This window comes from Hippoglossus hippoglossus, chromosome 5 (assembly GCF_009819705.1).
Source record: "Hippoglossus hippoglossus isolate fHipHip1 chromosome 5, fHipHip1.pri, whole genome shotgun sequence".
In the NCBI taxonomy this organism is placed as follows: Eukaryota; Metazoa; Chordata; class Actinopteri; order Pleuronectiformes; family Pleuronectidae; genus Hippoglossus; species Hippoglossus hippoglossus.
In genome coordinates, this window is record NC_047155.1 from 8,158,754 (window position 1) to 8,175,702 (window position 16,949).

The 16,949-nt window shown below is 40.6% G+C and overlaps 1 protein-coding gene across 1 annotated transcript in view; it reads right to left on the reverse strand.

Moving 5' to 3' along the window:
• Positions 1-16,949, reverse strand: part of asic1b (acid-sensing (proton-gated) ion channel 1b) — a 148,308-nt gene that overhangs the window by 124,713 nt on the left and 6,646 nt on the right. Inside the window, exon 2 of the mRNA XM_034585147.1 lies at positions 13,155-13,350. Within this exon, the coding sequence (XP_034441038.1) occupies positions 13,155-13,350 (196 nt within the window). The remainder of the gene's footprint in view (positions 1-13,154; positions 13,351-16,949) is intronic.

Genomic DNA, 16,949 nt, shown 5'->3' on the forward strand with positions numbered 1-16,949 from the left:
TCCTGCTGAAAGCTTTGGGGATATGCATACATGTAATCATGCATATGAGCACACACAAATTGTAAATTCACACACCCGCATTATTATCTACTCGAGCATGCAGCACACTCAGGGTATAGCATAAATATATCAATGTGATGCGTTTGATGGTGGAATGACAATTCTTGATAAGGACCACAGATAGTATTTTAGGCATAGTATTTGCATACTAATACCAACCTCAGACTAGTGTTTCTAGCACCAACACCAAAATGACCTGAAGCTTATCTAGATATAAAACAATATATGATCATACGGACGAAATTATGTCATTACATCACTATGAAGTTCGAAAATGACATCATACAGAGACATAGTCTACAGCCTGTTTCATTGTTGCTTTCAGACATGCACTGAACTCCGGAGAACCTCCGGCTCATTCTCCGGAGGGGCTGTATGTGAGAACACAAATGTCCAAGTGAGAGCCTCTGGACAATGTACACACATTCTCCGACTGGTACCAAGTCAGAAGAAAGTCCAAATGAGCTTCAGTGAGAACACAGCTAGAGATCCTCCGCAGGATTCACCACGAGTGAGTGAGCAAGTTTCTAACACTCGCAGAAATGAAAAAACAAAAACAATACAAATATCTTAGGATGAAAAAGGTGGTGCCTGGGGTATATGCATTTGTTTATGTATGTATTTGTCTCTTTGATACCAAGAGTTTCAGTACAGATATACATGTACTGATACATAGTGGATTATAAATTCATTCCTGGACCTGTGTCATCGTCATGAAGTAGACACACATGATGATGGGAAAACCAGCACATGCCCATCTCTTCGACACACTGACCCTCCTACCTTCAGTCAGCTGAACATAATCTGCAGGATGAAGTCATGCACAGCAGTGTTAAGTGGAAGCTTTTTATTTCTCTGGCACATGAAGTGACTCTCGGCTCCCCGACTAAACCAGGCTTTGAACTGGAAAACTAAGCCTGGCTACATTTTGTGTGTCAGGGAAAAGACACTGCGACACCCACACATGACAGGAGCAGGACTATCAAAAAATTATTCGAAACGCAGGTCCCTCTCTTAGCACCAACCATTATCCTCTTATAGCCTGTTGGACAAAGTGATTATTCGAGCTGTGACTCTGTGCAGTGCCTTGAACCCAAAAAACAGAGGCTTTAGTGTCCATCTGGTAAAGGTTAAGTGTTGAAGCTAATGTCAGAGGACAGGCTGGTTTTGAGGACCTCAGGCTGATAAATATCTAGGAAATGTTGCATAAACAAGGAGACAAGTAAATTCTTCTCGTGAAATCTGTAATTTCCAGTGATTTAACCTTCATCATTAAATCGAAAAAAAGCCTGTTATCTTATAACAACCAATCATTTCCCCAAGAGGAACCCTGCTGCTTTCTAACTAACACACGCAGACTTTTAATTTCCAACCGTCGATAGAAATGTGGGTGAATTTATCCCAATTGTTTGTAATAATCTGAAACATGTTTTATGACAACCAATATCTGGTTTTGCAGAAGTGAAACTGATTTTATTCTCATGATAAGACATCAAAAAGAACCATTTTGTGAAGGAGGTGTACAGGTACATGCACAACAACATAAAAACTGGCAAAAAGTGTCCTTTCATTAAAGTGGCATTATCTGGCCAAATACTTAAAGTTAAGCTTTAATACATAACCAGAAAAAAGGAAGATTTTCTTTAGTGTACACCAATTGTAAGACTTGTATTAAATCACCTCCTGCTCTTTCAGTCAGTCACAGAAGTGAAAGAATAAGTTCCTTGGAAAATGAATGTTTAATAAAAGCCAGAGCACGGCTGGTTGACATGACCCAGGTGACTGAAATGAAGCACAAGGCTTTCAGCTATTAAACAAATACCTTTGAGGGTAGAACGACAAACAAAGGGTCAGTGGAAAATGTGCTGTCGCAGTTGTTAGGCTTTTTGTAATTACCAAGACACAGTACGAAATAAACTGTCAACAGAATTTGTGACTAAGCCAAGAGAAACAGTTCCCAAGGTTGCATGAGTGGAGTAAGACACTTGTCAGATTCTGTCTCTGCTGTATAGGTAATGGATCTGGTTATTGTAACTCTACTTCAACCTCCCCCCCCCCTTCCATAAACAATAATCTCAGTACTCATCTGCCCAGCTGTTTGCTCCTCGGGTACTAAAAGCAGGAACGTAAACTCTGTGACAAAATAACTGTGCAGCCACAGTATTTTAGCTGGGTCCACTCGGCTGTCATCCCCCCCCATCTACTGATTTGTAACCCAGGCTTGGCACATTCATTTTCACTGTCAGTCTGGAATTAGGACAAAATTACTTTCCCATATTATATAAAAAAATGCTGCGGTGGCCAGAGCTGCAGAATAACATAAATGGTTTTTCGTTGCCTATATGACAGCGGCATGAGGCGGCCTGGCTCAGGAGGCAGAGCGATCGACTAGTAATCAGAAGGTACCCGGTTCCCCTCTGGCTCTTTCAGAGACTGCCCAAGTGTCCATGAGCAAGACATGAACATCCAGCTGCACCAAATGCTGAATGTGTGTATATGAATGAATCATAAATTGTAAAGCGCTTGGGAGTGGTCGACAGACGAGAAGAACAGTGTCGAGAGTAAAAGACAATGTCTGGAAAAATAAACAATATAATGTTTAAGAGTAAACATAAATTACAAACAGATGCATATACGACACACTTGCATGAACTCAATCACTAGGAAACAGCTGGAGAAGCAAAACTGCTCCACTCTAGTAAATTACAACCGAAAAAATTTGCAACTTTTCTGCTTAAATGTTCCTCAAGTGTAGAAGAGATAAAAAAGAACATGAAGTAGATTTTTGGGAGGTTTAACCGACAAAGTTGCAGGTCAGCATCTTACTGTATAGCAGAAGCTCTAAGAGCTGGATATTTTATATTTGGAGCTTTATACTGAGGGTGACCTGTTTCCATGCACACGTGCATACACACACCCAGCCACCTACACACATATTTAATACTGAAGAAAGCCATAAATTAGATGGACTGCATGAATATGCTGCCTGCACCTTTCTGCGGTCTGCACACACTGAACTGGGCTGGTGCAAACTGTACACTCAGCAATCTGTACGTGATTTCTGATGCTTTCAAACTCCATCACCAACCCCTACTGCTGGTTTAAAAAAAAGAAAGAAAAGAAAAAACCATCGCAAGGGAATGGTGGGATAAAGAGCCTGAGAACTGAGGAAGCTTGACATGAAAAGATAATGACTGACAGTTGTCTTAAGCGAAGAGGAGGAGGTTAGGAAAGAAAGTAGGATACAGCACCAGGGTTACGGCAGTTAAAAGTTACTTTTTTATTTAAGGAATTGCCAAATGTGGTTAATTAAACATTAAAAAGTGACATTCATACGGTGTACAAATGAGGCTGAGAAAAAAAAAAAAAAGAATCTTTTGGGATCCTGCAGGCGGAGGATAAATATTGAAACCCTGCTGGAAGGTATGCAGATTTGTTCTTGTGAACGTTTGATCTACTACTACATGCCCATGTCCAGATACTAATCACTGGAGACCTGAGTCAGTATCTTCACACAGGACACCTTGAACTTGAGAACAGTTTTCTTTGACCCTCAAGTGCTCAACAGTGTTACTCTAGGGCTAAAGATATTGATGTTTGCATGGACAACCAGATACACTCGGAGCGTAATTGTTCACATACTTGCTGTGTGTACTCTGCGAGATTTGTACTGTGCATATAATGTTGTAGAAGATTTCTCGTGAAGAATACACAGAGGCTGAATCGCAGTGCAAAGGGGTCTTTTTATTTCAACATCTGCACCAGTAATTTTTGTCCCTCGATCTGAGTCTTCTCCTGGAAGTCTCTACCCAAAGTGTATGTGAAGTGCGTCTCATCCTCACATTGTGTGTGTGTTTGTTTGCTTCCTGACGCTCCAACATGTTCTTATATGGAGTGTGTTCTTAGGTATGTTGTTTTGGTTGGATAACGATACAAGTGGGAGTTGGTTGTCCCCATACTGCAGCCAACATTGTTCATTCAGAGGTCCAGGTGACCGCAATATAATCCCCCCCTTTGGGGTCCCTAGACACCAAACTATCTGTTAGCAAATCATATCACAACAACAAAATTTCACTCAACAATTCAAATATTTGGTAAGGCCCATAAATCAATGATGCTGTGACCAAGGTGAGTATCTGCCTCTGCACTGCCCCTACTGTTCATGTGCATATTGCATCTTTTTTGATGCACAAGTACGAGCGCAACAGATTGCACCAAACAGATGTAGGATACACGAGGCAGCCATGATGCCTATGATTGGTTATAAGCAAATACATCTCCTAGTAGTAGTAAAACCTGAGAGGTCCACTGTGTTGAGTTGCAGTCTAGACCTCTGCAGAATATTAGGATGTCATGGTGAAGTGTCATCATTTTATCCCAAGGGACACGTGTATGAAATTGTGTCAAATATCATTCTGTTCACGAGAATTTGATGGATGGATGAACAGATGAATGAGTGGATGGAACTCATAATGCTGAAAACATAATGCCTCTAGTCACAACTGTCACCGCTGCAGAGGCATAAAAACAGAAAGCAACACAAGCTGCTATGAAGAATTGTCTCAAAAATCTATTTCTACAAACAAAAGTCCATGTTTGGTCACCAAAACAATTTGAGAATTTCTGAATCTGTTCTTCCCCTGAGATGACTGAAATGCCAATATTCCCAATGCCCTATTTTCACTGTCAGGCACAGCCACAGCACTATAATTGTGTTGCAGGATCCAACAAACACATAAACTAAAAAACAGACAGGTGACTGGGGTAACAAATGCTATAGACAATGGATGAGCTGTTGCCTGAGTGAGTAAACAGAAGACAGGGACACACGGAGGTTGATTCAGTCTTGAGTGACAAGTCCCTTTTTTCATCAGGAAGGAATCTCAAGCATATTTTATTAATCCAGTTGACAACTGTTGACTGATGAGTGACTAACGGGGGCTGCTAAGACGTGCTGCAAACACATCAGAGCCACATCATCGTATCACTTCACAGCGAGAGAATCTGATGTATTCAGCAATAAACATCAAAACACCACAAGATAAAAACTTATCAGAAGAGGAATGCTTTGTTGCGACTCTATAGCATATTGCTATATGGTCTTCCCTTTCACCTGTTCTTGAAAAACTATGTCTGGTTATCCCTCCGCTAACAAACCCATTAAATCTCAATTTCTGCCCGTTTTCAGAAGCGCCAGGCGCATCCTGTCACCAGGGTGCCAAAAGCGAGTCCGTGGGTATAACTGCAATCCACGCATCACTAATGCACATGTTGATGCATTCAGGAAAAAATATTTGTTATGAAGTAAATGGTTTGTTTTTCTATCGTGCAACAAGAACACAATTAACGATTCGTTAGTGTTTTATATGTAGAAGCGCCACTGACTCAAAAACCTCTCTAGTCAAATGAAAGTCGATGCAGTGTTTTTAAAAGAACTGGATTTACCCAAGAGACGAGGAAAAGTAAAAAATAACCAAGGCAGCGACTGGGAAGATGAACAAGCTGCATCCCAAGGGGAGCTGGTAGTGTTACAAATCCACCAACTATTCCCAGACGCTGGAGCGCATGATGACAGTATCTGTACCCTGTCGTCTGTGAAATAATAAAACACCTCTTTGACATGTCTGTCGCTTGCCTTCCCAAGTGTCATATTTAATGTTACTGTTGAGACAAAAGCTACATCGTGCAACCATGGGAAACAGAACATAGGTGTACTCTCATTCATCAATCAGCTGATATAATTGTAAGGATCAACTTTAAATACCTAAACCATTAATCATGATTTCCAGTGATTTTTTTTTTAATATATGCAAAAGGTTTTCATGAACCGGAGGGAGGAGTACAATTTACAGAAAGTAATGTACCGAGGCAAATGTAACAGGTTTCCTCCAAATTAATACTTAACTACTAAAAAAAAGGAAAAAGGAAAAATTCAACCCTGCTAGTATGACTCTGGGTGGTAATTAGCTGACTAATGCAGCAGTGTGCCACCTGCCAGTGCTGTGTGAATAATCACTCCGACTGTCTGCACAATCTGAACCATACATCCGCTGTTTGCAGTCAAGTGTTGCGAACTGAGAGAGAGCTGAGAGCTTTACACACTGTGCATGCAGGGAGGACCTCAGCACACGGAGCCCAGAATACCCTGCTTCTCATTCAGCTGGTGCGCTGCAGCTCTCCCTCAGTGTCTATCAATCCCCACCTCCTTCCTCCTGTTACCACTCGAAGCGCAGCACCACCAACCCAGAGCCAAACAGAGACTCCCCCCGCTGGCACACACTGACATTCTTATTTCAGGACAGTTTTCCTGCCCCATCCACTTTCTATTCCTCTCCCTCCCCCAAAAGCCCTGCGCAGCCATCCTTTGCTTCTGATCTCAACCAAAGTGTTTATAATTGATTCTTTAAGGGATAAGTTCCCTCCCTTTCTTCCCCTACCCCCTTTATTGCACATCTCCCGCACCCAACTCATTATTAAAAATCATTTTTATAAGGGTGGGAGCAGTGACAAGGTCACATGGAATAAATGGATTCTCTGATCTCCCCCTGAATGTGACTAAATTAGCCTTGATCCGCGTTTCCCTCCTATTCTCACCTTTTGTCCAACCTGCACCTCACACACCAGAAAACTACTTTGTCAAAATCGTCTTTCTCTACTTTGCAATTAAAAATACAAAAAAGAGGTGAAAGTTGCCTTTCTGTGTATTTGTAAAAGGGGTCAGGGGACAAACTGCAGTCAGGCCTTTTAAAAGCACTGTGACAGAAAACTACGCCTCTTATGATTCCCTGCATTCCTTGTCACAGAACCAGCGAAAACTAGGCTATGGAGCAGGATGGGCTGCTGTGAAATCGCTCAGTGTGGTGTTTGCTCTTGTATTGTCAATTTCTACTTTAAAAACCATACATTAATATACTGTGCGCCAAAATCACCAATGTCAGACAGAGAGCAAATACAATTATAAAGCCACACCGTGTTAATTTAATGTCCTAAATGTTGTTTACATACATAAATGATATAAAAATCAATGTATGTCACAAACATCTTTCCCTTCTAAAAACTACTGTTATCACAATATGTTAAAACTTATTCATAACTGATTAAACATTTGGCAAGTTTTATATAGAGTACACACCTCCGGCTCAATAGATCCCTTGAATTCAATCAAACTGCAGCAAATTGCACACTAAGAATCAGCCCCCTCTTTTTCATCAAGATCAGAGGAATTACTCCCCGAGTTATCAGTGAAAATGTCACAAAAAAACGTGCAATATTACAGAAAGTGATAAAAAAAACATAACGAAATTGAATGGGTCCCTCCCTGATCCATTCCACCTCATTCCACCAAATTTTGTGAAAATCCATAGAGTAATTTTTGTGCAATCTTGCTTACAAACAAAGAAGCCAACCCCAAAAACAAACTGATGTGCAATACTGCCATTCCAAGTAATAGTAGAAAAGATAAGAAGACACATGGATTACACATGGGCAATGAATGAAGAACATCTGGTTTAGCTTTCCAGTTTAAAAAAACAACAAAACATTAAACAGAACACAAGGTGGTTGTTCATGAGAAAATATATATTTTGCCGCACACCTAAAATGGCTTTGGTGTCAATTTTTCAATCAGCATTTTGATTGGCTGAAAAAATGTTTTCAATGGGCCCCCTACATAATGTGTATTTCCTAATGATTAAATTCCTAGTTTGAATTGCAAAATGATGAGACTGAAAGACAAGTTGGTGTCAGGGAGAGCCACTGGCCTCGTTACACTCTGAGAGAAGGAATTCTTTTCATTAGGGATGCATCCATTACTCAGCAACAACCTAATTGATCCATGTCTTTAAGAGTCCTACAGTAATAGCAAATTGATTGATTTATCCTCAAGAGAGAAAGCTGTGGGAACTGTCCGGCCAAAGAGAAGGGCAGAATCATCGGCTCTGAGCTGATGGATGAGACGTGAATAGCAATGACTAAAAAAGGGTGGAACAAAGGTGAGGTGTGTCAAAAACAGCTGATGAGGAATGGGAGATTACAGCAGGGTTGAACTTTTAGAATCACAAATGGCAGGTGCTCCACTCAGCCTCAACAGTCATCACAATTCAAAAGTCAGTATAATCAAATTGCATTACATTTTTTTTTTTTTTATGCTTATGAAATCAGAAGTGAAGCTGCCACAACTCAAAGTCTAAACCATTAAACTTACACCGCCGCTAAGCAATGAAACACAGTCCCTGAAAACACAAAGGGGAAAAAAAACACCCATGCTACTCATCTGAGGGATCACTTTACATGAGCAGGGAGGAGGAATGATTGCATTCATTAAGAAGTAACGATTGTGAAGGGAGCGTTATGTTCAAGAAAGACTTCAAAATCGGCATTGATTACAACGGGGCTGTGAAAAGTGATCCATGAGCAGGTGTCTCTTAAAAGCTTTCTCTATTGATCTCATCTCATTACCGACACTTATCTGTAACACCGAGGGTGGACTCTGGTGGTCAAGGTACAGCTCAAATGGAGACAATAGCTCAATAGAATGATCAGTGATTATGTAAGAGTCTGGGTAGCAGAAGGTGGAGGGAGGTGGTGATGGGGGCGAGTCACAGATTTGACAGGGAATTTAAATGGCAGGACTGGAACTACTGAAAGGCTATGAAAACATCCAGATAAACCTAAACCATGAGACTATAAACAAAAGAAAAAAGAATTTAACCTAAAATCCATGTGTAATAATTAATAGAAAACAGTATTACTTAATCACTTAAGCCATCTTTAAAACTGTATTCACTTATCTGCATGACAGGCTAACATTGATGAAGGTCACATTATAGTGTAATGCTGATAAAGTAAAAAAAAGTATATGAAAGGAGATACAGAGATGTAGTTGTAGGAGATAAGAACAAGTCTTGTTATAATTTCAATGTTGTTCAAAGACAATTGTGTCTCAGTTCAATTAAGCTTGAAAGTCTTAAAATGTCAAGTTAATACATTTTAACAAAACCTATAAATTTGCAATTTGATACACAGATAAAAATGTATGATCTAAGGACGTCCTCACGTCTCCGAAGTGAGCTCGCCACTGGCAGAGAAAAATGGAGATATTTTCTATATATCACTATGATCTACATGGTTTAGAATATTATTATTTTCTTTTGTGTATATGGTTAGAACCATAGACTGTGAATAGAAGGACACGTCCCCACATCTTAAATATCTTAAATATCCTGTAATATGCACAGTAGCAATCATGATGTGAAGCCTTGGTATCACAGCTGTCCATCGTGACCTTTCACCCCATTTTTATAGCATCATCATCTTATTCAAACCAAACTTGGGCAGCTGAATAGCTACAGTCTTCTGCAGCGGTCGCTAGTTAGATTCCCACTTGAAGCCCTTTACTGTGTGTCTATCCTCTCTCTCCCCCTTTCACACTTACTCTATCCTATCAAAAAAGGCAAACCCCTGGGGAGCGATACAAATTATTTAGCCTCACTTTGAGTGATCTGTCATGTCGTCTTTATACACAGGTTTCCCTTTTTAACTCAAATATAGGAATGGATAGGAGGAACCTGTTGAGCGGCCATGCTTCTTTGTGGCACTGGCCAGCTGGAAACGGGAGATACAGCCACTCTGCAGCGTCTGAGAGTAAATGGGCGCAAACCTGTGTCTCCTGATAGTACTTCTACTGCTGCTGCTGCGGTGGCAGCTACTGTTCTGTGTTTTTGTATTTCTGTGCTGTACTTGACCATTATGTTCAGTTTCATCTCAAGGACTTTGTTGTTACCTGGGCCTCATTCTTTCTGCTCCTCCTCCTCCTCCTCCTCCTCCTCCTTCTTTCTGGTTCTTATTTTCTCTCTCATGTCCTAGCTTTCCCCTCTCTCTCTCTCTCTTTTTCCCTGACGTTCTCTGCTAACCCCCTCGCCTTCAGCGTTGAGTCTTGTAAAGTCTGTCAGAGTTTTCCCTGGCGATTGAAATCAGACGTGGGTGTCTTGAAGTGCTCAAGTTGGAATAGCTTAAACACTGTGACATCAATCACCTATCAACATGTTATCTGCAGATAATCGCTTAAGGATACAGTGAGAAGGACTAAAGTGTGTACTCAATAACATTATCTACATGTGTGATTTATCCATGTGTCAGTATGTCAGCGTTTCTTTAAAAGGTCTTTGTATTTTACTCACTTTTTGTATAGTCTCCTGCAGCTTTGAATCAGGAGTAGAAGGCCATTAATTTTGGGCAAAAATGTCTTCCCTGCTGTTCTTTAATATCAGCCAAGCCTTCTGCATTGCTAATTAGTCTTTCAGAGGAGAACGACGAGGCAGGGACACAATGAGTGGAACTGAGGGTGTCTAGAGATAGAGGGTGTTAAGTAATTCTTAATGCTTCAAGAAGCAATGACTGGAAATTGGTTATATAGTACTGCGTGTCATTGCGTACTTGGACCAGTGACGTTTAACTGATAGAGACAGAGACTGTACCTCTGATTGGATAATGGCCGACTCAATACCTGCATGTGAACCTGAAAACAGTGTGAAATCAGTTCTGACTCAGTCGAAACTGTCAAGTATCAGAAACCATACATCCATCAGAAGATTACATGGAATTACATACCTCTCACTTTCCCATCTGAGACGACCTCTATTCAGCGTTTCTATAGCTGCGGCCTGACTCCTATTTAGCACAGATAAAACATTGCATTGCAACTGGAAGCCTGGATGCCATATGTAGAGAGACCATTTGTTTCTGGCTATCTTCCACAGGCAGGGAGCAGCTAGTGAGGCACGGTGGAGATGCCAGGGGTAAACAAGCAGAAGCTGCCGACAGTGTTAATCACAGTTTTACTGCTTCCATGCTCTGGGGTTCGGAGGCAGAGGGTGGAGGGAGTGTTCATCGTCCTTTCTTTATTCTTTTGCTATCACACTGAAGATTCTTTCCACCCCATTAGTACTCTCTGCTGAGCTGTTCCATCCAGGTCCACAACTGTATTAATACAGTAGAGCCCTGCGACGCACCATCTGCCATAAGCACAACTAACTACAGTAAATGTGGACACATCAGCACATTACAGGAGCCGTACCAAGTGGGCCGTGTTGCAGCCCACTCCTGTACTACATGGTTTTACGGTATACAGGGCGAAAATCCTCAGAGCATGAGATATTCTACCTCTAAGGGCCACTGAAGGACAGAGTAAGGAGTGAGACAGAGGGAGAGAGAGATTTACACTCGTCTTCAGGCACATTTTCTGCCTACAGACATTAACATTATTTATCAAATTGGTGCACTGGTCTGGAGGAGCACTTTGCTTTGTCATGTGAAGAGCACCTTTATTGTTATGAGTAAAAGCAGGAGGCCTGATTTTTAAAGTTAGCTAAGCACTCTGCTACACTTTAAAAAGCTCAGAGAGTTTGTGAGGGTCAGTTCTGTAAAAAGAGTCCATTATAAGAATCTCCAGTTTATCTCCAAGACGGCTGTGACAGGTTTGACTTTACAAGTGACAGCAAGGTGAGCACGACACTAAATGGTGTTCACAGGAGCTGCACTGAATCCATTCAGAAGCAAAAAGTTCTACTTTCTCAAGAAAAAGCATGCGGTTAAATACTAAGAATTTGTTTTCCAGTCAAGGACCCCTACAAAAGACAATATTCTGAGGATCCTCATTTGTGTATGTCCCTGGGAGAAATTTGACAGTTATTTTTTTAACATTTCCACTTATGTAAAGAGAATCGTCCTAAATAGATATTAGACATTAACATGTAAAGTTAGAGTTTGGTAAAGATTCAGGTTAGAGTTGGATAGTTATCGATTATGTTTAGGGTTAATGCAAGTCTCCAGAAAAATAAAGTCTATGTAAGGTCCAGTTGTGGAGCTGTGACAGTGTGTGTGTGTGTGCGCGTGTGCGTGCGTGTGTGTGTGTGTGTGCGCGTTTGTGTGTGTAGAGCTGGGCTGTAAATCAAAAAGCTGTACAGACTCTCAGGATGGTGTTTTATTACTTGACTATTTTGGTACATACATCTACCTGCCAGTGGGGCGGTTCGTCTTCTGAGATTTACTTCCCAAACGGACAATCTGCCCACATCTGGCACTTGACAGGTGTTAATTTCGGACCCTGACTGCATCGCACATTAAATATATGGTTTAGAGTCAATGTACTTATCAACTCCATTTCCAGCCGTAGTAAGAAGCCGCTGTCAGACAAAAAGCCCTGATAAAAACACTGTGCACTCCTTGTCCACCACCCAAAAAAAACCAGACTTCCAAATGTCTAACAAATAAACAAAATATTTACAAGTAAAGTAATGATCGTTTTTGTTAATTTCTTTGTATCAGCAAAATAAACATTACAATAGAAATGAGTGTATTGAGCAGTCATAATTTTTATCATTGGAAGCAAAAATTCCCGCTATTATTATACAGACATGAAATAAAATCTAAAACCAAACTGATGACAGCCATAAGATGACTATCAGGACAAGGCAAGCTCCATGCACTTCAGGCAGCTTAGGGGTTGTTACTGCAGCTGTATCTGATAAATCGGTATACTGTACAGCAGATATAAAAGGTCACACAGGTTCCAGGTAATAAAACAAAAGAAAAGAAAAAACCAACCACCAAATCTCCCAGAGCAACAGATTTTTTAAACTTCTTACTCATAAAGCAAGTGTTATGGTACTGACCCAGGGTTCAGCAAAAGAGCAAGTTTCAATCTTTCATGAGAGGATTGCTCAGCCTTTCAGAGACTAAACTATCACACTAGGGCCAGCACAACATCAGACTTCCACATAGTACAATGATATACTCTCAAAGTGACTCCACCACAGTGGAACACAACGGTTCTCAGTCCTTCTGGATCTGGACTGATGGGGTCCGCAGATTGAATTGAAAATAAAATCCGTCCATACAATTCAATATCATCTATACCCTGACCTGTCATTTCCCGAAAAGCAATGATTGCTCAACAATGCTAAAAATTATATAGACGTCATAATAAACTCTATCAGCGCTGACCTTGAAATACAAACGCGCTCAGCTCACCCTGGCGTTGGCAGGCCTCAGCTGGCACTGCAGAGGACATTTAACTGTTGACATTCCAGACTCACCACTTTGAAGTCTTCAGCACTGCACTCCATGCCCCGGTAGTAGCAGGAAAGCAGCATCTCCTTGATGTCGTGGCCCGTTCGGTCGTAGAATTCACGCATGTTGAAGGGCCGGGGCTTATAGTTGTCAAAATCTGCCATTTCCTTCAGGACTTGCATGACATTTTCTTCCACCATGTGTGGGTCTCGGATCTCATACCTGGACAAGAATGTTATGGAATTACTTAATGTGAACATGACGAAGCACATTCATAAACACACAAGTATATGCACTAATCCTATAAATCACCTGGACCTTTTCTCAAAGAATATCCAAATATGAGCTTATCTCCTTTGTCTTATCTCCTATCTCTTTTTTTAGCTTCTCTCTTCCTGTATGAGATACAAAAAAACAGTTTTTGAAAGGGCTTACTCCAGATATGAATAGCAAGAAACACATCAAACAAGTACATATCAAAAAGGTAAAACTAATTTCCACTGCAATTCTCAACAGTCTCCAATCACCATCTTCAAACAGATACAGAGTCGAGGAATAACCAGAGACAGGAGAGCATAGAACACTGAAACACCTGAAAATACAGTACATTACATGACCATTCACAGACACTTGGAAGACATGCTGGTGTAAACAGGAAGCAGGTTGTCTACTCTGAAAGGAACATGAGTGTAAGGACACCATATTTGAGTGGTACTTGGAGCATTATGCATCGATGGAGGAAAGCATCGGAAAGGAGCACACACAGAAAAAGGATGAAATTACAAAAAGGTGCGTTACAACTCAGGGAGAATATGTCATGACTGAAGGTCCCAATCAGCCAGCAAACTGCGTCAGCATTTCCATTTTCTGTCCATGTAGTCTAAAACACTAAGGCTAAGTTTTCAAACTAAAATGTGTCATGCAGCATTTACAAAAGTCTCTGTTTTAGGGACTAGTTTGGATGCCAGGTGTGTTGCCTTTTAAAACTTAAATGGATTAGTGGGGATTCAGCCTTAGCTGTAGGTCAAGACCCTGTAAAAATGCTAATTTAAAGAGTTTGGCAGGGAGATGAGCCATTTTGGCAGGTCAATGGAGATTCAACCATAGATATGACAGCTCCCCAAAAGTGGAACCAAATCATCTGGATCTCCCCCTGGTGGCTGGCTGCAGAATGATTCACAAACCCAACCTCCTCCATATTAGCAGATGGGATATGGAGCAAAATATAAAAATCCAAGTGAACAGCAGACTAGTTCTTCACTCACTAATGTTGGTTCATATTTCCTGTACGTTTGGTTTTAGCTGTTTGATTTCATGCAAAAAAAAAAAATGGGTGAAACAACATGATAGACAGCTGAGACTGACTCGCAATTGGTTGAGCACGTGTAGCACATGACCCCGATACCGCAGCTTTACTCCACAATCACTACTGCGCAGACATCTGGCTCCAAATGATGCCAGAAGCACGAGATGGCCACACCTTCATCCAGAATATGTTTTACTTTGTTTTTGTACAAGTCATCCATCTTTATATACAGTCTATGAGATTAACATGTAAAAAATTATTAGATAAGCAGCAAAAAGAGCATATTTATAATATTCTGACAAAAACCAACACATGTTGTCTGAAAGTGGCAGCCTAGCTGCGGTGTGCCAGCCACAACGGGCACTGCTGAGTGGGAGAAAATAGCTCATTACTTAGGGAAGGGGGAATATTTCTTTTCACACAATCATGTTAATCAATCTGCCAAATAATTAGGATTAATTGTTGTGGCAGTACATTTTCACGTCGTAAGCATAACAATGCTCATAATGCTGTAATTCATGCTGAGGATTCTGCACACTCTGGCAAAGCCTACATAAAGTTCAAATCAAACAAAACGCTTCATCTAGCATCTGCTGCAAAATGTAATGAGGTGTATCATGTAGGGAAGCATATACAGACACACTTGAATTTCTCCTGTTCTGTGTCTCTTCACTCCAAAACACATGACAAAGTTGAATTAATTTTGTGTGTATAGACACACACCAAACTAAAACTCAATCACCACACTCACAGAAGGAAAACATTGGGGGGGAAGTCATTTATGACATGCCTCTGCTGACAACCACCATCATCCTCCAGCACCTGCCCACAGTCACTCCCAGATACAAATTAACCTCAATTAACTAGTGTGGCCCCGCTCGGAGAAAGGACAGCTCATTGATGACCCCCGCTGAGCAATGGGCCATCAGTGGTACACGCATCCAAATTATGTACCGCCAAGATTAAGCATTACTGACAGACACTTACGAGAACAATTTGTTAGGACACACGGAGTCTATCAGAGTGAACAGCACAGTAAACGCGTGTTTAATGGTTTGGGGAATTAAGCAACACAGAAGTCAGTCTGTCTGTTACTTCTGAAGTGGGGTGTAGCTTTTGATATGAAGTCATGAATTTGTGTGGGATGCCTGAGAGCAGCAGCCATCTTATAATGGGGTTCATGTATTGTGCTATTGCAATAATTATGGACAGCTCAAAGTCTGGCCCAAGCTGAGGAAAACCAGAATTAGAATTGAAAACCATGAGAGACAACGGCATACCCCTCTCCTCTGACAATAAATCTGTGGATGCTTACAGCAGAGTTATTTCTCGTGGATATCGGTACTATTTCAAATGGTAATTGGTGGTAAATCTTCACAGATTTTTTTAATTACACAAGGTCAAGCTTTTGTCAGTGCTCATGAGCAAGATTTTGTCCCTTGATGACGGGAATAATGTAAGTTGATCCATGAATAAAATATGAAATACTAGATTCATTATTTTGTGAGAACTGCCTTCATATTCAACTGGCGACGAGTTCTCAACTCATGTTCCGACCAAATTACAAGAAATGTAATATGTTCTGCAGCTGCAGTGTTGTTTACCTGCTACAAACAGAATGAAATAAAAAATATTCACCACGTGAGACTCAATGTTCTGTCATTTGAAATGAAGACGGTTTCTCGCTGCTGTGCTCATAACACAGACGTAAGAGGTGAATCTGTCATGGTTTTTCTTAAGCAGTGCTGTTATAGGGAAGATTCAGAGTATTGTTCTTAACAAGTGTTGAATTGAATGTCACGCAATATCCCCGTCAAATTAAGCATAAAAAATAAACCAGAACCATTTAAACAATTTTTTAAGATAGCGTTTTTCACCCGCTAATTCCAAACATATTTGATCAAATAACTAATCAAAGATTCAACTATCACTCCCACTAAACAGTAACATCAGTGATTAAGTGTTTTATTTTACATTTTTATTAGGAAAAACAGCCAACATCCCTTTACTCATCTTTTCAAAGCAATGTTAGAAGAATTAGCATAAACAACACAAGCTATATGGCATAAAAGAAACCACTTTGCTCATGGATTGAATATATGATAAATTAAAGAATCTGGCTGTTGTTGAAATTTTATCAAGGCAAATTAAGGTTGTGTGGGGTTAATGGGTAATGGATGTGTGCAGTGAGGGTGTCGCCTACAGCCCGGCTCACTGTGGTTGCTCCTTCTTGTTCCATTACTTCCTACAAAGATTTGAACTGATCTGCTGTCAAATAAATGATGAAAATGGCCGTTGTCTTAGATGAAGTTTTGATTAACATTAGCAGTAAGCGCCAAGCTGACAAACACATGGCATTTCCTGTGACTACTTCATAACAAAAGTTGACTTGTGTTTTGTTTTAGTTAAATGCTTTTAATGTGAAGCTGCAGCAGTAGGGATTATTTGTTTTAGCAGTGATTTCAGAACAAACCAACTACTGTCTGACAGCAATTTAGTATTCAGCATTCATATA